Consider the following 24,684-nt stretch of genomic DNA (forward strand, 5'->3'; position numbering starts at 1 on the left):
GGCTTTAAAGAAACTGGGTTTGTTTCACAAGAGGAATAAATTCAGTAAGGACTGGAAGAGCTTTCGGAAAAACTACAATATGAACAAAAGCCTCTAGAAGGAAGGATTTAGATTTTATCTGAGGCAATTTGCCAACTCCTCTCAAATTAGGTGATCAAGAAGAATGTCCTATTAAAGTCTGTTAATAGGACTGCTCAGTAGAGCCGCGTAAGTTTGAAGCAAGTGCATATGGAAGTTCACATCGCCTAGGTCCTGAGAAGACGGTCCTGAGTCGCCCACCCTCCTGTTGTCTCTCTTCAGTGGTTTTCTACCAGAGGATTCCTCAGAGTCAGCTAAGGGGCTTTATTATTAAAATACACTGGCCTGGGCCCCATCCTCAGAGATCTTTTTTTAAAAAAATATTTTATTTATTTGAGAAAGAGAGCATAAGTAGGGGGGGGTGGCCGAGGGAGAGAGAGAAGCAGGCTTCCTGCTTAGCGGGGAGCCCAATGCCCGGCTTTAGCCCAGGACCCCAAGATCATGACCTGAACCGAAGGTAGACACTTCACCAGCTGAGCCATCCAGGTGCCTCCATCCTCCGAGATCTTGATTCACTTGGCTTGAGGTGGGGCAAACTATATTTTGTTGAGGCCCCATAACAGGGCAAAGAAGTGGTATTTAAAGTACTGTTTGAAATGAGATAATGAGCTTCTGTCAGGATATATATTACTCCTTTATTGAGGAATCTTGCAATGGGGGGGAAATGTCAGAATGAAGTAGTGGGCTTCGTCAAGCAGCTGGTCTATGTGCTGGCGCAAGCTCCTCATCTCACTGCGGGCTAGGAACAAGCAGGGTGAGGACAGGCAGCCAGGCTGTAGACACACCTTGAGTGGCCCCGTTCTCCGTCTGCTCTAACTCCTCTGACTGATTTGGTTAAGAACCACATTCACACTCGGATGGGAGTACCAAAGAGTAAGTTGCCTTCCGAGCCTGTCACCAGATGGATAAGAACCACGGCGGATGACAAATCAGCAAAGCTACTGTAATTCCTTACTCTTTCATCAAGTTTATTTTGTCCCCTGTTGGCTCTGGTCAAAAATGTAAGAACAACTGCTGTGTAGTAGATTCTTAGTAAACTGGGATCTCTTCCCTCTCCTCTGGAGAAAACTGACCCATCGGAGCTTGCTCAAGATCGTCAGGAGGCCCCCTGGAAGGTACAGCCCATACTCCCAGCTCGGAAGACACTGCCAGAGCACTCTTCTTTTCTTCTCTGGAAGCTTTCTGAAGATCTGCAGGGAACTCAGAATAATCATCCCGGAAGAAACCTTGGTTGAGCAGACGGGACTGTAATCAATCAGGATGAGGTTTGTCTGGAAGTAACAGAAGGCTCAAACAATCAGTGGCTTAAATAAGATATTAGGTAATTTCTCTCTTACGTAAAGGAAGTCCACAAGGAAGAGCCCCATGCCAACGTGGTCCTCTAGAGATGGAGGCCGTAGGTGCTTGTGTTCTTGTGGCTGACACCCTCTACCACTTGCTTCCATCCGGTGACTGAAATGGACACTCAGGCTCCAGCTATATCCTTCTCCAGCCATTAGGAAGGTGGTGGGGACAAAGGTGAGCCGCCCTTCCCTCTCTCACCCCTTCTAGAAGCCGTGACAGCACTGACACTTCCACCCCACTGGCCAGATCCTAGTTATACAGCAACACCTTCCTGCGGGGGAGGAAAGGAGATGCAGTTGCATCGGGGGCAGCCACGCACAGTTAAAAAAAAATTAGAGGTTCAATTGCCGAGAAAAGGCGAAGAACAGATATTAGGGGACAATTAGAAGTCTCAGCTAGGGTAACACTGAACGGTTCTATTTTGCTCCTTTGAAGGAGCCTCGGTCCCGCTCAGAAAGGAGGGCAGTGGCCTTGGTACATGCAGGCAAGCAAGCATTTGTTGGCCAGGGCCCAAACTCCAGGCTCGGCGTTAGGAGCTTTCTTCGGTTGTCTGCTTTCAGCATTGCAGTCCCCTTTTGTCATATATGTTGTTATGCTCAAGTTCTGGGCAAGAGAATTGAGGTTCTGAGTACTCGGTTCGTGGAAGGTCACACAGCTAGGAAGTGCCAGGCTCTCTGGCTCCAGAGCCCTAGGCTGGGACCCGTGCGCCCTCCACCATCTCACGTTTCCCGTGTCTGGGATAAAAGGTGGGCCTCCTCAGTTTTGTGTCAAGTGAAAGCAGTGCTGCGGCCACAGCGGGGGCTGGCGGATGTGGCCTGTGCCCATAATGTAGTTTGGGGTCTGTGGTTACAGGACAGCATGGCAGGGCCAGAGGTCGAAGCCAGGGTGGGCTGGGAGTGACGGGTAGCAGCGGGCGGCAGGGCATGACACCCGGGGTAGTGACTGTGGTATCTGAACCCTGGCCCTAAAGAATCACCAGAGAAAGGGTGAGGTCATGGAAATATGACTCAGGACCAGGGAAGAACCTTCCTTCCTCCTCCAGCCTCTGGGGCACGGCCGCCCTCTCCCCCACACCGTCCCCTGGGCTGTGAGTCTGGCTGAAGGAGATCGTCCCTGTGGTTAACCCACAGTACTCTGGAGCAGGGCACGTTCATTTGTTCTTGCCTTTTAATTCACAAGTGTTAGGGGAGCAGGTGGGGCCGAGGGCCTAGGCCGGGCGCTGGGGAGGAGGGGTGGTCTCCTCACAGCACTGAGAGTCGAGCAGGACGGACAGTTGATGGTGCAGGTTGATGAATGTCACCATAGGAGGGATTTGGGGAGCTCCGAGAGCACCGGACCCAGGCTCCACCCCACAGGGTGAGTCAGGGAAGGCTTCGCACAGGATGGGCTAGAAATTGCCAGATCAGAAAATACAGAAGGAAGCCAAAGGGGGTTCCATAGGGGTCACAAACACCAGGAGAGGGCCTGGCCACAGAGGACAGGAGAGAGCCAGTCCTGAGTGAGGGGTGCAGTCGGAGAGGACCAGGTCCCAGGGCCACCTCACAGGTGGGCTGCCAGCGTGCTGTCCCTTCAGTTCCCCGTCAGGCCCAGGTTGGGCTCAGGGCTGAGGGGCAGGAAACAGCATCTGCCCCAGCGCTGTGAGCAGGAGAGGCAGGGAGCCAGGTAAGGGACTCCGCGGGTCGCCCGGGAGGTCACGTACTCCAGTGTGGCCATCCTTGTCAGTGGACGGAGGGAACCAGCAAGAGGGTGAGGAGCAGAGGGGCAGGAGACAAAACCAAAGCCGGGTGCCTGGGACCCGAGGGAGGCCCGCTGCTAGCTGCCCTTCCGCTTTCCAGGAGAGCAGGTGTCCCACCGAGCCACGGTGTCCCTCCTCCCCGGGCTCAAGCATCCTGAGAGCCAGACTGGCTGTCCCCTCTGGCCACCTGACTCTCCTTGCCATTCTCCTGTGGGCCGCGCCAGGCGCACAGAACTCCTTTGTTCTCAAAGGCCTTTTCACTCAGTGCCAGAGCCACCACTCAGGGGCTGGCAGGTCACTTCGTTGTTTCATGTCATTTTGACCGTCGAGAGACGCCCCAGCTGCTCTTATGGGAGGCTGGGAGCTGCCGTGGGAGCTTGTGCAAAGAAGCCAGGTGACGTGGGGGTCAGAGAGGTCAGCACAGCACCTGGTCGTCTCACTCCACGTCCCCTCCGGCAGCTATAGAACCCTCCATTTGTCCAGTCCATGCCCCCTGGGCCAGGAAGCAGGGGCTCCTAACTGTCCTCAGCGGGTAGTTAGGAGCTTTTTATCATGTCAGGTGGTTGAACGAACTAACATTTTAATGTGTAAAAAAAGAAAAAGAGATACAGAAAAAGTGAACTTGGGTTGTTTTTGCCCAGCTGCTTCTCTAGTGACTATAAACCAGTATCTGAGCTAGTTGACAAGTTCTGGCTTGTTTGGGGATTGTTTCAGCAGACCTTATCCAGGCCCTCCAGCAAGGACATTTATTAGCCTCTGGGGAACTGTCTGCTACCAGCACGTGACAATGACTACAAAAATCCAATGAGGGAAAAGTGAACCCTGTAATGACCTTGGGATCCCGGCAGGTACAGGTGGCAGGGTGGAAGGAGCCCATGTGGCCTCATTAGGCCCAGATGTCGATAAGGTTGACCCCGGAAGCCCCAGAGTCAACAGTGGCTGAAGCCCATCTTAGGGTGGCACTTCCCCTCCCCAGGTGCTGTGGTTAGAAAGGTAATAGCAGGGATGTGTTCAGGTTCTTGGGACAGGCAAAGGGCCATGCTTGGGAAGGAGGCAGTAGGGACGGGCAGGTTTCCCATCAAGGGACCCAGTATCCAGGCTGGCTCTGGCCTTCCTTGTATGATAATATTCTGTGCTTCCCTTTTCCCATTTTTCACAATGGAAAAGTGAGGCTTTCCCCAGCTGCTGCACAGGGATGTGAGGAGGATGAAATGAGGCCAGAGCTTTGCTTTGCAAATGAGGGACCATGTATGTCCCTTATGTTGGGAATTCCCGTTGACTAAGGAGTATCTGGCACTAGCTTCAGCTTTAGTCTCTGCTCTGCCTGGCATATTTGAGAACATAGTCTAAAAGAAAATTGTCTTCTTTTTTAAAGTCTGAGAATTTGAGAAGATAAGGCCTCCTAGCAGCCCAGACCTGTCCTAGGGACGGGCAGAGGGAGCTTGCACAAAAGAGATCTGAAACAGCTCCTGCTTTGTTGAAGTTTATGGTCGCCGTTGGGAAAGTGCAAAGGAAAACCATCTCCATGGACATCTTTGTGCCTTTGCACCTGCTGTGACCTTCATCTGGAAACACCTCCTCTTCATGAACTGCACCCTAGCTCTCTACCCCAAACTGCCTGGGGAGCTAGTCATTCTCCGGGAATTGTTTGGAGCATTGTTTCTTAGACAATCTATAAAATCTCCAGGCATACTTTGTATTGCTTCTTCATTTTCCTGGCATTTTTTTTTTTTTTATATTCTTCATTCTTTCAATAGCTCTTCACTGCGTGCTTACTACCGCTGGCCTGGAAACTAGAAGTACAGCCATGAGCAGGACAGTGAGTGGGGAGAGAGGGAATAAGTAAGTAAATATAGTATATGTCCCATGGTGACGAGTCCTACCAAGAACAGTATTGCAAGATACTGACTCATGCGTTACCATCCCACTAGCATACGAACATCTTGAGGGCAAGGGCCATGTCTTTTTTTTTTTTTTTCTGTGTTTCTCAACTCAGCCTGCAGCCCCCAAATGACTTCAGGAAGTGTGCCCTGAATCAGTGAGTGAATTCGCATTAGTGCTGTATTAAATGAGATGTATACACAGAATGAACTTGGTAAATCCCAGACTCTATGTCAGTGAGATTTTCTTCTCTTTTTCCCTAATCTGCATGCCATCAGAGCAGAAGCTGAGCCAGTGGGAGACACAGGCAGGAGGGATGTCAGTGGGACACCTGAGCCAATTTGCTGGAAGAGGCCAAAGTATAGAATGTACTAGAAAGCTGAGTCCTTCCAAGTTGGACCTTCTTCCTTTGGGAAATTATCCCAACCGGCTGGTCTGCCTTCCTTGAGAAACTGCCATTTATATGATCATGAGTATCACCTTAATCTTTCAAAATGCTTTGAAGCTTGTATATAATACCTGGACTTATAACTAGCTTCATGATAACTTTCCTCCAGTTGATATTGATGATATCCAGAAAATGGTCTCAGATCTCTATAATAAGATTATTAGGGATATAAGATATATTGGATTTATTTATGTATACATAGGATATATTGAGGAAAGTTGATTCATTCATTTATTTGTTCATTCAATAAATGTTTATTGAACATTTACTGTATCAGACCCTGTTTTAGAAAAATACAGCTTTCCTTCTAGTTTGGAAGCTAGGGAGGATGGGTGTTAAATAAAATAAGTGAATTTTATAGTACATTAAAAGTTAATAAGTGGTATGGAGAGAAAGCAGAGAGGAGGAATGAGAAATGCTTAAGGGGGAGAGTAATTTTAAATGCGGTGAGTGAGGAGGACTTCTTTGGGGTGACGTGAGCAAAGATTTGAAGGAGGTAAGGGCAGAGCCATGAGGCCATATAAGGGAAGGGACAGTGTTCTTGGCAAAGGGAACAGCAAGAGGCAAGGGTACTGGGGAAACAGTGAGCAGACCCCTTCTGCTGGAGTGGGATGGTTAAGGGAGAGCGTGGGTCAACAGGGGGTCAGAGAGAGCATGGGGTCAGATCCTTGGGCCTTGTAGCCTTTATGGGAACTCTGGTTCTGATCTGACCTGGGAAGTCATTACAGTTTTAAGCAGAATAGTGACGTGATCTGATGTACATTCTAACAGCCATCCGGGGAGGAGATGATGCTGGCATAATAATGGATGAGGTGTGACATATCAGATTCTGAGTCTATTCTGAAGGATTTCCTGATATATTAGTGGAGAGGTGTGGAGGAGAGATCTAGAGGTGACACTGAGCAACTGGAGGATGGGACTGCCGTCAGCTGAGAGGGGGCAAGACTCTGAATGGAGCATTTTATGGGGGATTATATAGGTTTTGATTATGTTAACTGAGACATCTTCTTGGCAGCCAGATGGAGATGTCAAGCGGGGGATGAGCAGTTTGAACCTGAGATTTCTGGAGCCATCCGAGCTAGAGATCTACATTTGGGAATTGGGGAGCATATAAATGATATTTAACACCACAGGAGTAGAAAGGACGTGTTTCGGGGACCTTCAGTGGAAGAGATTCTGGAGCTGAGGAGGAACAGAAACTGAGGCCGGCCAGGAGCAGCCCCAGGAGGATGGAAAGTGTCCTGGAGTTCGGGTGAAGGACGCCAGGGACATGTTAGTGGCGTCCGATGTGTCAAATGCTACTGCTAAGCGAGGTAAGACCTGAGGACTGACCACTGAATTTAGCAACAAAACGGCTTCAGTGAAATCTGAGGGGAGTGGATCACGATCCGAGTGGCTTGAAGAGGGAGAAAAGGATTGAAGTGTATGTAGACACAATCCTGAGCAGTTTGGCCACAAAAGAGGAGCAAAGGGGCACCTGGCTGGCTCACTCAGAGGAGCGTGGAACGCTAGGTCTTGGGGTCATGAGTTCTAGCCCCACATTGGGGGTAGAGATTATATTAAAATAAATAAATATATAACCTTAAAAATGTTTTTATAGAGGAACAGAGAAATGGCAAGGAAGCAAGAGGAGGAGAGTCAAGAGTAGGGTTTGTTTTTCTTTCAAAGACGAGAGATGGTTAAAAATGATTCCATCGAGAGGAATACTTAGGTGAAGGAAGCAGGAGGCGAGAATTGCTGAAGAGCTGTCATCAGAAGATTGGGGGGGATCTAGAGGAGGATTACGGACAGTTTATCACATTAACTGGGGGTCAGGCTACGGCTCATGCTGACCAGGTAAGCTGTTGGGGGTAGGCACCCGCAGAAGCTTGCCAATTGCTCCCTTTTCTTCTGGAAACTAGAAGTAGGTCTCCATCGACAGAGAGTGGCAATGGGGAAAAACCTTTAGAAGTTGAAGGGGAGATGGAGAGACTGGTAAAGCACCATGTGAGTTCCTGATAGTCACTCAGATGGGGTCTTCTCTCTGATTCTTTATTTGCTTCTTTCATGTTCCCCCCTTAATGGCTAATGTCCAGAATCATTCCAACCTGCAGTAGATGCTTAATAAATATTTGTTAACTCCAGGCGCACCTGGGGAGCTCAGTCAGTTAAGGGCTGCCTTCGGCTCAGGTAAGGATCCCAGGGTCCTAGGATGGAGCCCCACGTTGGGCTCCCTGCTCAGCGGGGAGCCTGCTTCTGCCTTTCCAGCTCCCACTCCCCCTGCTTATCCTCTCTTTCTGTGTCAAGTAAATACATAAAATCTTTTAAAAAAATTTTTGCTAACTCCAGAGCTGGAATTCTCTTTACCTGTATTTCAGTTATAGCTACCCCTGTATTGGGTACTCACTCTTCCAAGTGTCTTACCCACTTTATCCCATAGCAGCTGCGGGTGTGGTACTCGGAGTCACAAGAGTGGACGGGGTCACCAAGCGTGCAAGGAGCGGGTATTAGTGTCTTCACATTACAAGTGATGGAACAGAGGTGTTCCAAGGTGACCTGCCTGAGGCTGGTCGGCCATTAGGGGATGGTGCAGAGATATGAATCTCAGCCTGTGGGACTCAAGCCCAAGCCTGTAACCATTGCCTCAGGGTTCATCTTGTCCACCATATTCTCCTTGACAATGAGAGGACAAAGGCCCAGGTTGCTTATCACATGTGTCAAAGCTGAGAGTGGGACCGAGTCCTCTCCCAATTCAGTGCCCTTTGCACCATCATCCCTGGGAGCTATCCTATCTTGGGATCTACCTGAAGTCCAGTTCCTGTTATCTAGTAGGTAGCTAGAGTGAAACAGTCTAGCAACAAAGGGGCTGGTCCTCTGAGGGCTCTCGCTTGCACGGACACCGTCCTCCAGGAGAGGGCAGTCTTGTGCGCATGACCACGCCTGCCCCACCCACAGGCTGCAACCACCCCTTTCCAGGCTTTCTCTCTGAGGCCACAACGCCTGATTCTTCAGAGAAGGTTTGCCTAAAGCAGAGGTTTTGGAGCAGTAGGTTTGTCCCCCAGGTGGCATTTGGCAATGTCTGGAGACCTTTTGGTTCATAACTGGAGGTGGGGAGGAAAGTTGCTCCTGGCATCTAGTGGGTAGAGGCCAGGATTAATGCTAACCATCCTACAGTGTGCAGGGTAGTCTCCCACCCCCAAATAAGGATTATCTGCACCAAAATGTCAGTTGGTTTGTTGAGAAGTTGTGAAACCCTAATCTCAAGGAAAGTCTGTAAACAGCCTGCTATAACCGAACCAGAGGAACAAATAGAAGGTGGCTTAGACAAAGAGACTCTAAAACAGCAATGACCAGGAATGCCAGGGTGGCTCAGCGGTTGAGCGTCTGCCTTTGACTCAGGGTGTGATCCCAGGGTCCTGGGATCGAGTGTCATGTCGGGCTCCCTGCATGGAGCCTGCTTCTCCCTCTGCCTGTGTCTCTGCCTCTCTCATGAATAAATAAATAAAATATTTTTAAAAAATAAAATAAAATAAAACAGCAATGACCAGAGTAACTTACAAGCTTACTGCTGCTCGGCTTCTGCTTCTTTGGGGAATGCCAAGGGCTTGAAGGCTGGTATGAACCTTGGCTTATCACTTTAGCCACTCTCCAGTCGCTAGGGCCATCAGTGTGCCAAGCTGGAATATATGTGAGTGTGCCCCTGACAGTGCAGGGCAGCCAAGAAGAGAGACCATTCCCCTTTAGCATCCGGGGCCTCTGTATTTACCTTTCATCTGTCAAAGAAAGCATTCCTCTTGTTCTGTGGGAACATTTTCCACCCCCAAACTATTTGTTTTGTTGTAGACCTGTTTTTGCAAAACTGTAGTCTATCCCCAGGACTTGACCTGGCAGGAAGTAACAGTGTGCTTGTTGACTGGCCCTGGTCACTTCTGATATTCGATGAAGTGATTCTCCCAAGTCTCCACTGACCCGATCTACCTAAACTGTGTTAGTGGTGAGGGGTCAGCTCCGATAGCCCTGGGAATGCTTTCCTGAAACACACCCATTTTGGAAAAGCATAAATGTTTATCAGTGCCGTACCTGAAACAGAGATTGCTTCCAAGCCAGAAAGAGCCCAGTGCTCAATAAATATTAACTAATCTGTAAATCAAGCCTCTCCACTGTTTCTCACAATGTGACTCTTGTTCAGCAGAACACAGAGCCTAAGGAACTAAGGCTAGCCGTGGTCCATGGAATCAGATTGCTCTACAGTATGATTATCTTCTCCCACTTCCTCTGCAGGGACCCTATTGTGAATGTCTATAGACACGTGAATTATGAACCTAAAACCAATTTATAGCTATAAAGGAAAATATGAAACTACCTTTAAATGCTGTTCAAGTTGTAGGCTTTGCTAAAGACTGAAGTGCCTGTCTTCTTACATAACAGTGGTTTATTCTAAACACATAATGGAGAACATCTAGAAATCAAACAGCCACACAGCTGGGATTTGGATTTACTAAATCCAACCTGAACTGAATTGAATTGAGAGCTAATTCAGGGGCTTCTTTAGCTGAGGGCAAATAAAAGAGGGTATAGCCATGTCAAAGGTAGAGCACTGCCGGGATGACCCTGCTGTCCTGGTTTAACACAATATTGAGCTCCTGAAACTTCATGCAATCATTATCATTTATGGAATGAAATTTTTATGGACCAGACCCTATATTAAGCATTTACCATGTAATCTCATTCCAACTACCAGCAGGAAATGGACATTATACTTAAGGAGACTAAATATCTTGCCTTGGGCTAACCAGGAAAGGCTCAAGCTGAGATATGAACTGGAAAGTTACCATTGAGACCCAATAGGTTTTTTAAATGTGCTAGAAGAGTTTGTCCTTGCAGTGAAATCTGAAATAAACCCCTTTGAAAAAATGAAGCTTCTTGGGTCTTTTATAAACTCTAAATTTTTGGTGAACCAGAGTTCTAGGCTATAGTCCCAATGGCTTTGTGTGATTTCACCCACATAACAAGTTTTGTTTGTATCATAAAGAAGTGTGGTAGAAAAACTATAAATTTTAGAATCTGGCATATCAGGATTTATATTCTCCTTTCACTGATCATGAGCAGTGAGTTTATCAAAAGTTTCTTGACTCAGGACACCTGGGTGGCTCGGTGGTTGAGCATCTGCCTTTGGCTCACATCGTAATCTCAGGGTCCAGGGATTGAGTCCCGCATCAGGCTCAGGAGCCTGCTTCTCCCTTTGCCTGTGTCTCTGCCTCTCTCTGTGTCTCTCATGAATAAATACATACAATCTTAAAAAAAAAAAAAAGTTTCCTGACTCTCCCAAACCTCAGTTTTCCTTTCTACAAAGTGGGATGAGCCTTAGAGTTTGTATAGTTCAAGTGTCTCACAAATTACCTACCCATCAGTCATCATGAATATTGTTATTGATATTACTCATAAGTTAAAAGTGTGTTCTCATTTTTCAATTTTTGCTATGAAGATATCAAATTAGGGTGGATGCTTCCAACTTTACTTTGGCATCTGTGAGTCTACATAATGCTAACGGCCAGCTACAAGGAAGTATGGCCCATTGAATCATCTCCCATGGTTGGGCAAACATTGAGGTAAAGCATGTTTGTGTTTTAAACTTTAGGAGCTGCACAGGTTATTGAAGGTGGCCAAGTGGAATATCAGCCTCTTGTAGGCATTCGGTATATGTGGTGGTACCATTTAATTGGCCTCATCTGGACCAGCGAATTCATCCTCACATGCCAGCAGATGACTATAGCTGGGGCACTGGTCACTTGCTACTTCAACAGGTAGGTCTTGCATGTTACTGCTCTTGATTTGTCTACATCCTTCATGTCAAGTATCATGAAAGATACTTTGGAGTTTTAAAAGGGGTTGGCAGGAGTAAGACCTAAGGTAAAAATCAGAGCAGGATGCTCCTTTGGAAGTGAAAAGAAATATTATACCTTAAATTTGTCACATTTCCAAGCTCTTTTGCCTTAAACTAGAAAATGCATAGGAAAGCAAAACAGGGGTATAATCCAACTGCTTAGAGTTGAAAACGTCGGAAAGGAAAGGTTGACTTCTGTAAGTATCCATTCTTTTTGACTTCAAACTTAAAAAAAATACTGGTCTATTTGGAACACACTTCAGTAAGTTCTGTGAGCATTATTTATCTTGTGTAAAATGAGGAAAATGTTTTCTTGGAAAATAATTTTAAATCCTAAGGAAATTGTATATAGCAATAAAATATAGTTTGTGTTCATATACTTAAGTACTAGTGAATTAATTACTTCTTTGTTCACCATGATACTTAGTTAAGTGTTCTCATCCCATTACCTCATCAAAATAATGGAGGACACACACATACCCTAACTTTTTACCTCATTTGTGTGTGTGACTCTCCATGGGGCAAGGATAAAACCACAGGCAAGTAGAGCAGGCCAGGACAATGACAGGGTTGGACTGAGGACAGGAAGTTTATTTCATGATAGGGCTGATCCTCCTCTAATCTCCCAGACCAAATGAGCAGATAAGCATGAATATTCGTGGGGGTAAGAAAGTCAACCAGGGATGATTCATCCCAATGAGCAATTACCTCCCGACAATAAGGAGCACTGTGGGTTTTAATACAGGGGTGTTGTTTGAGAGCTTTCATCATCAGAGACTCTGTAGGATGCACACAGAGCTTATAGTCCTTGGCCTTGAGAACCTCAGAGCCACTGGAGGTGGGTGGTGTGCTGCTTGCTCCTGAGTAGGGGAGCAAAGATTATTCTAACCATGTTGCACCAGCAGCTAACATCTGTCTGACAATAGTGATTTTGTGTTATCTTAGAATCACAAAACCAAACCATTTTCAATAGGGGCTTTTGGTTTGGACTTCCAGTGAAGCATGTATCTGTATCTCTAATCCCTCCTCCTACCCCAACTCCTCTCCCTCTCCAAATCATGAAAGAACGAATGAAAGAAGCATAAACACACAAGGACAATAGAAAAGGAAATGACAGAGAAAAGAAATAATCAACCAGATGTTGAAAGCTGCAGAGAGGATGGATGAGTAGCTACGAAGCTGAGAAGGACAAACCTAGCAAGGCTCATCTGGGGCGGGGGGGGGGGGGGGGGGGGGGCGGCGGGGGACCGTGGAGAGAGGAGGTGAAAATAAGATACAGGCTGATTTGAGCCACAAATACCTAGAGAGGCCCAGGAATTCAAGTGTAAAATGTATTTCTGAAGGTTAGTTATAGGACTGCCTAAGGAACAGTTAGGCTCCAGGGCCCCTTCTCCAAGCCAACAGAAGACAGGAGCTTTGCTTTCTGGACGGGTAAACCAGAAAGGGTCCAGACCTTGGGGTATCTGGCACCACTGAAGCTGGAGGTAAGGCTCTGTACTGAAAGAAGGGCAGATAAGTAAAAGTCTAAATACTGAATAGTGAGGACCCCCACTGCCACCAACATGCATTCCATGGCTCAGCTCCTAGGATGCTGACAGCCAGGTTGATATTCCCCTGGCAAGAAATTAGAGGATTCTTCTTTGGAGAAATTACCAACCCAAAGTAAAGACCTGCAGATAATGCCGTGTGGTGGGGGAGGGGATCCCCAGTGAAATGATTCCTTGACTGAACCAGACAACTGTCACCCCTCATACAGAGCTTCCAATTCACTCTTTAGTGCCTCAGTCTTAGATATAAATTAGTAGTCAGTGATGATTCAACATTCACAGAAAAACCTCCAGTGAAAGAAAAAGATCAAAATGAACAAAACAAAGGGAATTTAAGGGAAATAGAGACAATGCAAGCAGAAGAAAATGACCAAAAAAGAACTCCACAAAAACCCTATAATATCCTCAGAAAGAATAAAGAAATACTGCATTCATAAAATAGGTACCAAGAAAAAAAATGAAAGGCATCTTAGTCATTAAAAATATGATTGCATCTGGAAAACCGTGTGGAGGTTCCTCAAAGAGTTCAAAATAGATCTGCCCTACGACCCAGCAATTGCACTGCTGGGGATTTACCCCAAAGATACAGATGCAATGAAATGCCGGGACACCTGCACCCCGATGTTTTTAGCAGCAATGTCCACAGTAGCCAAACTGTGGAAGGAGCCTCGGTGTCCATCGACAGATGAATGGATAAAGAAGATGTGGTCTATATACACAATGGAATATTCCTCAGCCATTAGAAACGACAAATACCCACCATTTGCTTCGACGTGGTTGGAACTGGAGGGTATTATGCTGAGTGAAATAAGTCAATCGGAGAAGGACAAACATTATATGGTCTCATTCATTTGGGGAATATAAAAAATAGTGAAAGGGAATAAAGGGGAAAGGAGAAAAAAATGAGTGGAAATATCAGAAAGGGAGACAGAACATGAGAGACTCCTAACTCTGGGAAATGAACTAGGGGTGGTAGAAGCGGAAGTGGGCGGGGGTTGGGGGTGACTGGGTGACGGGCACTGAGGTGGGCACTTGACGGGATGAGCACTGGGTGTTATTCTATATGCTGACAAATTGAACACCAATAAAAAATAAATTTATAAAAAATATGATTGCAAAAGTGAAAATTTCCTTCTGAAGAATTAAAATATAAAATTGAAAAATTGTTATAGAAGGTAGGGCAAAAAGACAAAGAGATGGAAAATAAAGGATGGATAAAAAATTAGAGGATACATTTTGGAGACTCAACATCTGACTAATACAAGTTCCAAAAATAGAGAACAAAGGAAAGAGAAAGGAGGAAGTGATCAAAGAAAATTTCCCAGAGTTGGAGGACGTGAGTAAAGGGAAGATCCCAGAAGCTTCTAAGGGGAAAAATAGATCACAGGCAAAGGATCAAGAACTAGAATGGAGTCTGATGTTCAACAGCAACTCTGAACGAGGAAGACGATGGAGCAAACTCGTCAAAATTCTAAGAAGAGATTATTTCCAAAACTAGAATTCTGTAAGTATTCATACTGTCAATCAAAGGTAAAGAAAATAAAGTCATGTTCAGGACTGCAACATCCCAGAAGATTTTCTTCTCCATCTCCTTTCCTGGGAAGGGTGTTCTCCTCTGAAATGAGTGAGTAAGCCAGGGAGAAAAATAGGAGTTTCAGGAAATGGGCTCCAACACAGTAAAGAAGAACAGGGAATTCCCAGAAGGGTAGCTATATAGCAGTTATAAAAAATATCCAGGCCAAGGAGGAGCAGGAGAGCAGTGGGCTCCAGGAGGCATGTCTCCAAGGGAAGGGAGAGGTAGGGAAAGAAAACTAAGAGAATACCAGATGTGTTTAAACAAGTAAAGATTTACACTTTGATAAAGCATTTGGTAAAGCCCATGGGAAACCAAGCAAATGTAAAACGTGAAACAATTATTAACTTCAGGAAAACCCAAAAGTTGTATAGGAAAGGAACTAGAATCAGAATACACTACTTGGTTTATATTTCAATAAAAATAAAAAATACACAAGTTTTAAAAAGAATACACTACTTGGATCAGTTGTGAATGTTATTTAGGTACTGATAATATAAACACTAAACACTGACTAAAACATACTCAATGGTAAAAGGTTGAAAGTTTTTCCTCTAAGATCAGAAGCAAGAGAAGAGGGCCCACTCTCACCACTCTTATTCGGTATAGTACTGGAATTCCTAGCCAGAGCAAGAAAAAGAAAGAAAAGGTATCCAAATCAGACAGAAAGAAGTAAAATTGTCTTTGTTTGCAGACGATATGATCTTCTATCTAGAAAAATCCTAAAAACTCCACCAAAAACTATTAGAACTAATAAATGGATTCAGTAAAGTTGCAGGATACAAAATCAACATGCAGAAAATAGTTGCATTTCTATAACAAAATATCTGAAAAATAAAGCAATCCCATTTGCAATAGCATCAAGAACAATAAAATATTTAGGAATAAAATTTCCCATTACATAGACTTTTTTTCCCATTACATAGATTGCCTCTCATTTTTGTTTTTGTTGTTGTTGTTTGTTTTACTGTGCAAAGATTTTTAATTCGATGTAGTCTTACTAATTTTTGCTTTCATTGCTGTGCTTTTGTGTCATATGCAAAAAATCACTGCCAATACCAATGCTGAGCCCTTTCCCTATGTTTTCTTTCGTTTTATGATTTCAGTTCCTATGGTTAAGTCTTTAAACCATTTCAAATTAATTTTTGTGAGTAGTGTAAGATAGGGGTTAATATCATTCTTCAATATGTAGATATCCAGTTTTCCCAACACCATTTATAAAAGGGACCATCCTTTTCCCTTTCTGAGCTCTTAATTCTGTTCCACTGATCTGTCATTTTTATGCCTGTGCCACACTGTTTGGATTACTATAGTTTTGTAGCATAATTTGAAATTAGGAAGTGTGATGCCTACATGTTTGTTCATCTTTCTCACAACTGCTTTAGCTATTTAGGATCTTTTGTAATACCATACAAATTTTAGAACTGCTTTTTTTTTCTCCTGTGAAAAATGTCACTGGAATTTTGGTAGTCAATACATTGAATCTATACTGGCTTTGGATAGTATGGATATTTTAACTATCTGAGTTCTTCTGATCCATAAACACGAAATATCTATTTGTGTGTGTCTTCTTAAATTTCTTTCATTAAAATCTTGTAGTTTTCAGGATATAAATTATTCACCTTCTCTGCACAGTAAAAACCAACGAAATGAAAGGCAACCTATGAAAACAGAAAAAAAATATTTGCACATCGTATATCCCGTAAAGAGTTAATATCCAAAATATATAAAGAACTCATATAATCCAATAACAATAAAAGAATCCAGTTAAGGGGCACGTGGTGGCTCAGTTGATTAAGTGTCTGACTCTTGATTTTGGCCTAGGTCATGATCTCAGGATCATGATATCAAGTCCACATTGGACTCCACACTTGCAAAGCCTACTTAAGATTTTCTTTCTCCCTCTCCTACTGCTCCTCCCCACAATACCCCACTCACATGTGATCTTTTTCTCTCTCTCTAAAAAATAAATAACTAGGTGTGCCTATGGCTCAGTTAAGCATCTGACTTCAGATCAGGTCATGATCTCAGTGTCCTGGGATCAAGGCAAGCTCCATATAGGGCTTTCTGCTCAGTGAGAAGTCTGCTTGTCCCTCTGTCCCTACCCCCACTCATGCTCTCGCTCTCTCTCAAATAAATGAATAAAATCTTTAAAAATAAAAATAAAGGGGCGCCTGTGTGATTCAGTCAAGTATCTGACTCTTGGTTTTGGCTTAGGTCATGATCTCAGGTTCCTAATGGAGCCCCGCCTCGGTTCATTACTTAGCATAGCGTCAGCTTAAGAATCTCTGCCTCTTCTTCTCCCTCTGCCCCTCCCCCAATTTGTGCATGTGTTTTCTCTAAAATCAATTTAATAAAATTATAAATAAAGGTCACCTCTTAAGAAAAAAATCCAGTTAAAAAATAGGCAGAGGAACTGAATAGATATCTTTCCAAAGAAGACATACAAATGACTAACAGGTACATGAAATGTATTCAACATCACTCATCATCAGGGAAGTGCAAATCAAAACCACAAGGAGATATCATCTCACACCTGTTAGAATGGATGTCATCAGAAGAAAAGAGATAAAAAATGTTGGCAAGGATGTGAAGAAAAGGGAACCCCTGTGCACTGTTGGTGGGAATGCAAACTGGTGCGGCCACTATGGAAAACAGTTTGGAGGTTCCTCAAAAAATTGAAACTAGAGCTACCATATGATCCAGCAATCCCGCTTCTGGGTATTTATCCAAAGGAAATGGAAATAGGATCTCAAAGAGATATTTGCCCTCCCACGTTTATTGCAGCATTATTCACAGTGCCAAGCTATGGAAACAACCCAAATGTTAATCAAATATTAACAGGTAGCTAGATAAAGATGTGGTGCTCACACACACACACACACACACTGGAATTTTATTCAGCCACGAGAAAGGAGAAAATCTTGTCATTTGTGAAAGTGTGGAGAGATCTTGAGAGCATCGTGCTAATAAGCAAAATAAGCCCAACAAAGATAAATACTGTATGGTCTTACTTATATGTAGAATGTAACAAGTGCCAAAACAGTAGAAACTTAGCAACAGTAGAGTGGTGACTAACGGGTGTCAGGGGTACAGCTGGGGGAAATGGGGAGATGTTGGTTAAAGGGTACAAACTTCAAGGTAGGATGAATAAGTTCTAGGGATTCAATGTCCAGCATGGTGATTATGGTTAATAAGACTGTATAATATACCTGACAGTTGCTAAGAGAGTAGAATTTAAAAGCTCTAACCACAATAAAGAAATGTAATTATATGACGTAATGCAGGTGTTAGCTACTGCTGTGGTGGCAATCATTTTGTAGTACGTCAGTATCAGATCAACACCTCATCCACCTGAAAGTTACACAATGTCCTATGTCAATGATATTTCAAAAAAAGATGAGAAAAAACTCTAAAAACTTCAACATAATTACATTGAGAAGAACGAGACAATGGGAAAATGTTTAGGTTGTATGAGAGAAACAATCAACAAACATGTTTCAAAGTGAGAAGTCAGGGGTGCCTCGGTGGCTCAGGCAGTTGAGTCCAACTCTTGGTTTTGGTTCAGGTCCAGGTAGTGATCTCAGGGTCATGAGATGGATGGAGCTCTGCATCAGGCTGCATGCTGCTTGTGGAGCCTGTTTGGGATTCTTTCTCTCCCTTTCCTTCTGCCCTTCCCCCTCCTCAACCTCTCTCCCCGCTCTCTTAAAAAATGTGAGAAGTCAGTAGACAATATTAGAGACTGAAAAAATATATGCAGAGAGAATACGCTATTTGGAAGTGTGGGGTAAGTTATAGAAGAAATAGCTAACATATGACCTCTAGGGGAAGAAAATTAGCAGTGAGGAAAGCAAACTGCTCTCTTTGCTGGTTAGCCTCTTGCTATCTGACTTAAGATATTTACACATTACTTTGATAAAAATAAAATAAAATGCATGTCGACTTAGAGCACTACTTCTTTTTTATTATTTATTTATTCATGAGAGACACAGAAAGAGGCAGAGACAGGCAGAGAGAGAAGCAGGCTCCATGCAGGGAGCTCGATGCGGATTCGATCCCAAGTCTCCAGGATCGCTCTCTGAGCCTAAGTGCTCAAGCACTGAGCCACCCAGGTGCCCCTAGAGCACTATATCTTTCTTTTCTTTCTTTCTTTCTTTCTTTCTTTCTTTCTTTCTTTCTTTCTTTCTTTCTTCTTTTTTTCTAAATTTTTTAATTTATTTATGATAGTCACAGAGAGAGAGAGAGAGAGAGAGAGGCAGAGACACAGGCAGAGGGAAAAGCAGGCTCCATGCACCAAGAGCCCGATGTGGGATTCGATCCTGGGTCTCTAGGATCGTGCCCTGGGCCAAAGGCAGGCGCTAACCCGCTGTGCCACCCAGGGATCCCTCTTTCTTTCTTTCTTTCTTTCTTTCTTTCTTTCTTTCTTTCTTTCTTTCTTTCTTTCTTTTTCTTTCTTTCTTTCTTTCTTTCTTTCTTTTTCTTTCTTTCTTTTTTCTTTCTTTCTTTCTTTCTTTCTTTCTTTCTTTCTTTCTTTTTTTTAAGATTTATTTATTCATGAGAGACAGAGAGAGAGAGAGAGAGAGAGGCAGAGACACAGGCAGAGGGAGAAGCAGGCCCCTGCAGGGAGCCCGCTGCGGGACTCGATCCCAGGACCCCAGGATCACACCCTGGGCCGAAGGCAGCCGCTCAGGCCCCGAGCCCCCCAGGTGCCCCTGCAGCACTATGGCTTAATTAAAGAGCTCCACTTTCCTTTCTTCATGGGGCCTCACTTTGAAACCTTAAGGTATTCCGCCCTCCCGGGGTTCGCAGCATCTCACGTTGGGGCCTGCCCTCCGGAGAGGGTTAGCCAGGGTGCGTTCCTCTCGTCATTCACGTCAGCGTTAAGACAACCGAGGAGTTGGTGCGGAGACCGTCAGGTGCCAGGCTAGGGCAGCCTGTAAAATTTCTCTTTTACAACCATTCGCTCGAAGAGGGGTCAACAGAGAGCCGTAAAGATGTGGCTGGGGGTGCGACAGGAAGGAACTGGAACCGTTCAACTCGCAGAGGGGCCGCCTGAGGCCTGAGCTCATCGTTGCTTTCACGCGTACCAGAGCCGGCTTCGAGCTGCTCCTGCCCGGGAGGGCGCGGGAGGGCGGGGGGGGCGGCGCGGGCTGGCGGCCCTAGCAGAGCGGCCCGGGGCAGCTGCAGGATCCTGTCCTTTGTAACAAAGACCATTTCCTTTCTTCTGGAGGACGGGAAAGATGAAGCGTACAGTGATGTTGCTGGAAGAAACCTCGGGAAAGGATGGTCTCCTCCCTTGGGGCACCCGTTCACTGGAGGGCAGCCGTCACGCCGCGGCCAGGAGTGACTTCTCACGCCGCCGAGGGCTCCTCAGGCCTGCGGGCGCCCTAGAGCTGACGCGGCCTGTAGCTCCCCGAGGCCGCCGGCCGAGCTGCCCCACGCCTGGTTGAGGGGCCGGCCAGAGCCTCTGCTTAGCGACCTGAGTGGCTGTGGCGTCCTGGGGCTCGGGCTCCCGTGACAGGGCCGGGGCCTTCAGCGCTCACGAGAGCCACGCGGTGCAAGGAGGGAGAAGCTGGGCCCCGTGGCGGTGGGGGCACCTCCTAGGGTCACCCAGTCCCTCACAGGCCCCAGGTCTTCCTTAGGCCATCCCCCCAGCAGCGGGGCGGACGGGGCGCCGCTCGCAGTAGGCCCCGGGCCCAGAGGCCAGGCCTGACGGGGGCCCAGCTTCCTCAGCCCATCCCCGGCTTGCCCCGCACGCCCGGCGCTGCCTGGCCGTCCCCAGAGCCAGTTCTCAAAATACGATGACATCAGAGATAAGGAGTATTTTAAGCTTCCTCGGATGTAATCAGGTGCGTCCTCCTGAGGGTGTGAGGAGACCGAGATGAAGGTCTGGCCACGAACACAGCAGGGCGGCATGGCCGGGCGACGTTACCTTGGAACATGGAGAAAGGTCTAAGAAGGGAAGGTGGAGACCTCAGACACTCCACTTATTAACCCTTTTCTGTAGGGTGGTGTCTAATGGGGTGGGGGGGTGGGTATCGAACTCGGGCTCCACGAGCTGGCCTGAGTTTAAAGGGCCTGCTTTTTAAGGTGTCTCTCTCGTCCCGTGATAACCCAGCTTCTGGAACTCATGCATCTTCTTCCACCCAAGCCCTGGAGAGCCTCGGACTCACAGCCAGAATGTGTCATGGCCCACGAGCGTCACTCCGCTGCCTGAAATGGTTAATCCCATCCCAGCAGAACCTTTCTCTGAAAGATGATGCTCAAGCCCAGACTTCAAAACCTGAAGGACCAGACTCCAAAGGCCCCTTCACAGTGGCCTGTGAATCACTTGTTTCCCTACCAGATGGAAAGCAGGTGTTGTCCACTCTTCCTTGCATCCTCTCGAGCACTGTAATAAGTCCTAAAGCACATAAATCTCCTAAATGGAAAAGTAAACATTCTTCCTTTAAAAAAAAAAAAAAAAAAAAAAAGCTGAGAAAAGGGAAAAATTGTGTCAGATTTTCCTGGCCTGTACTACTCTTCTGGTTTATCAGGCCAACATGAATTCGTATCACCAATAGTTTCCCTGGTATTTCCTATTTTCAAGACTATTGAGTTGGAACACACATCACCCTTTTGTGGGACAACTGGATCACGGTTACTCCGCTCCCAATAGGACTTTCGTGTTCTCCTTTCCTTCCTGGATGATTTCAGTAACAGCAAAATAGAGCCCTTGCCAACTCTTGAGACATTTCTGGCCGCGTTCCTTTTTCTCCCTCAAAACCTAGGCTCTTGTCAAAACCTTGATTCATAGTGACTTATTAGCAACCAGAGCGGGTTGTAGAATAATCCATTATGAAGAAACCGAGCTTCAGTTGGAATCAGTGAGGTAGCTTCTCAGAAAGGGCCTCATTTTCTAGAACTGGCACCAGCAGGAAATTCAGAGGGTCAGGGGAGGGGTTGCTCAGCCCTCCCTCCTTTGTTTTATCTTTCAGGTTTCGGGTAGGGTGAAGGCTGTGCCCCTTCTGTTCTTTCTCTCTTTTTGTTTTCCCCCTGCTTGTGAAATGGGCCCTCGCATTCTTGATTGCTGTGTCACGACAAGTTCCACAAATGATTCACACTGGAGTGACCTTTAAAGAGCAGAGTAGAAATCAGCTGGATTTTCGGAGCCTTGAGCCTTGTGCAAGAACTTTCTGTTCCCGCACATTAAGCCGGAGCTCGCTGCTGTGTCCGTGGCTGCCCTTCTGGTCGTGTGACTGGGTGGTGATTTTAATCACCAAGCTAATACTGGCAATATTTACATATGTCATGTAAACCTTGGAAATTATTATATAATTAAATTTCTGAAAGTGAAAATGAGATTGGAGATCCTCGGGTGGCTTAGCAGTTAAGCGCCTGCCTTCGGACCAGGGTGTGATCCTGGAGTCCTAGGATCGAGTCCCACGTCAGGCTCCCAGCATGGAGCCTGCTTCTTCCTCTGCCTGTGTCTCTGCCTCTGTCTCTCTCTCTCTGTGTCTCTCATGAATAAATAAAATCTTAGGGATCCCTGGGTGGTGCAGCGGTTTGGTGCCTGCCTTTGGCCCAGGGCGCGATCCTGGAGACCCGGGATCGAATCCCACGTCGGGCTCCCGGTGCATGGAGCCTGCTTCTCCCTCTGCCTGTGTCTCTGCCTCTCTCTCTCTCTCTCTCTCTCTGTGACTATCATTAAAAAAGAAAAAAAAAATTTTAAAAAAAATTAAATAAAATCTTAAAAAAAAATGAGATTAATAGAAAACTTACAGGATTGGTGGAGGTAGGGAGGCTTTGTAAAGAGGGAAACTTGCTTAATTCATCAGCATTTTTTTAACGTTCTGTTTGTAGCATTGAGTGCCAAGAAATAATTTAACCTTAGCTACCAATGAGTATCAAAGTTTTGCCAAATGCTTGTCGCATGACTGCTTTATAAGTGTTAGTACCGTTGATGATTTGAACCTGGGAGAGAAGTTTTAAATGGTGGTTTTTAAATGCTGTCTTTTTTCCCCCAATTCCCAGAAACAAAAATGACCCTCCTGATCGCCCAATCCTTTGGTCTCTCTCCATTCTTTTCTGCTACCATCAAGGAACAGCCATAAAAGGGTCATTTTTAATGACTGTGACGAGGATTCCAAGAACCATTCTCATGTACCTTCACAACACTCTGAAAGACAAGGTAAGGCAGCTTGTTAGTGCTCAGTGCAGAGCTGAGTGGCGGAAATGGCAGTTACCAGACAGTTTCAGCAGGCCCCACGCCAGGACTGTGGCCCTGTGGCAGTGGCCATTCCAAAGGCCCCAGTGTCCTTCAGATCCCATCCCCTACCCCTGCCCCCAGCAATCTTCTTGTCTCCAGACTCTGTTTTATGGCTTTGATTGTTGAAGAATTTTGTTATTATTATTATTATTATTATTATTATTATTATTATTTTACCCACAAGGTGGTGGAGGTGAGAGTGGGGAGGGAGTAGTTCTGAGTTAGCTGGTTTTTCATTTGCTGAACAAATGGGAAGAATTTTTCAAATTTTGAAAAGTTATCATGGACATTTATCATACTTTTTCTTTTAAAATAAAATATACTACAAGACAGGAATAATGTTTGTTTCTGTTTTAATGCTAAAATATTCCTTTTCTATTTCCTAGAGGGTGCCATGGGAGGTGACTGGTGTATGTGAGGGAGGGAGTTTTAATAAGTGAGTGGGAGAGAAAGAATGTGTGTGTGTGAGTGTGTGCGTCTGCCTATGTGAGAGAGTACGTGAGTGTGTGTGTATGAATGTGCATGTGAGTATGTGAGTGTGGTGTGTGTGTGTGTGAGAGAGAGAGAGAGTCAGGGACAGCGAGAGAAGACCTGCTTAAGACTGAGAGATGGACAAGCTGACCTAAATCTCAGCTCAAAAGACAGAACACTGTGGGGCTTTTGTGCCTGGGGGATTTTCGCCTCCCTGGTTTTTATTTCCATGCACATTTGGTTATGAATGCCAGTGGAAACCAGAACACCAGGAAAACAGCTGTTCTCATGGTATTTCTGGCCTGCCAAACAAGGGAGGTTGGAATTTTCCCAACTTTTCTGTTCTCACACAATGCTCATCCCTTCCCCACCCCCACCTCAGTGCCTGTGACTTGATCAGAGTGTCACAAGTTTACCTAATTCCAACCTTTTATTTATTTTTATTTATTTTTATTTTTTTAAAGATTTTATTTATTCATGAGAGACACAGAGAGAAAGGCAAAAACATAGGCAGAGGGAGAAGCGGACTCCCCATGGGGACCCTGATGCAGGACATGATCCCAGGACCCCGAAATTATCTGAGCCAAAGGCAGACGCTGAACCACTGAGCCGCCCAGGTGCCCCTGATTCTAACCTTTTAGATGTAGGGATGTGTCCATAGTAACTTGGGGAAGTTTTACACACAGATTTTTTTTTTAAAGATTTTATTCAGTTATTCATGAGAGATAAGAGAGAGAGAGAGGCAGAGAGACAGGCAGAGAGGGAGAAGCAGGCCCCATGCAGGGAGCCCGATGTGGGACTCGATCCCGGGTCTCCAGGATCACGCCCTGGGCTGAAGGCAGTGCTAAACCACTGAGCCACCCAGGGATCCCCACCACCTAGATTTATTACTATATTTTAAATTGTTTGAAAGATTGCATTGTAGATACTAATTATGTACCCATATTATAAAAGAATCAAAGTTTGACTTTTTTGAGAAATAAATTCTATAGTGACATTTTTCAGGGCTAAATTTCAAGTGGTAAAAAAATATATGTATTTTGGTGACTCAGAGGCATTCCAATTCTAAGCCAAATCTAGTTCTTCTTGGCTCCTGCATTTTGCAAATTGATCCTTCAATTTCAAGAAGGATTTTTTGTAAAGCAGGCAGGTTTTTTTATTTTTAATATATTCAGTATATGCATTAGCAATAGGTAATCACAAATTAATGAGCAGTAGGAGACCTTGCCATCCTTCTAGAACTAGGCACTTAAAACTCTGGACCAGAGGCCTTTCATAAATCTAAAAGAAAAGTCGGTGGGTTGGTCTCTCTGGTAGAGGTCTAAAGGGTTATTTATCACTCATTAGATCCCAAAAGAATCAAGGGGCCAAAGTCCCCTTTAGTGATCTCACTACTAAAGAAATGTGTCCTTCCATTAAAAAGACATGATTTTCCTCGGCAATACGGCCTCACACTGTGTCTACAATTTAAACACTTCTCATGGCCACTGTGTGAT

General features: G+C 45.4%; 1 protein-coding gene across 10 annotated transcripts in view; it reads left to right on the forward strand.

The window, feature by feature from the left end:
* SLC44A3 (solute carrier family 44 member 3) overlaps window positions 1-24,684 on the forward strand; it is a 112,470-nt gene that overhangs the window by 37,302 nt on the left and 50,484 nt on the right. For all 10 annotated transcript variants that reach the window (XR_013384432.1, XM_077905505.1, XM_077905502.1 and 7 more), the window contains 2 exons: window positions 11,104-11,269; window positions 22,483-22,639. Coding sequence is in view for 9 of the 10 variants with exons in the window: in XM_077905505.1 (XP_077761631.1) it covers window positions 11,104-11,269; window positions 22,483-22,639 (323 nt within the window). In the remaining variant the exon portion in view is untranslated. The remainder of the gene's footprint in view (window positions 1-11,103; window positions 11,270-22,482; window positions 22,640-24,684) is intronic.

This window comes from Canis aureus, chromosome 8 (genome assembly GCF_053574225.1).
Source record: "Canis aureus isolate CA01 chromosome 8, VMU_Caureus_v.1.0, whole genome shotgun sequence".
Lineage (NCBI taxonomy): Eukaryota > Metazoa > Chordata > Mammalia > Carnivora > Canidae > Canis > Canis aureus.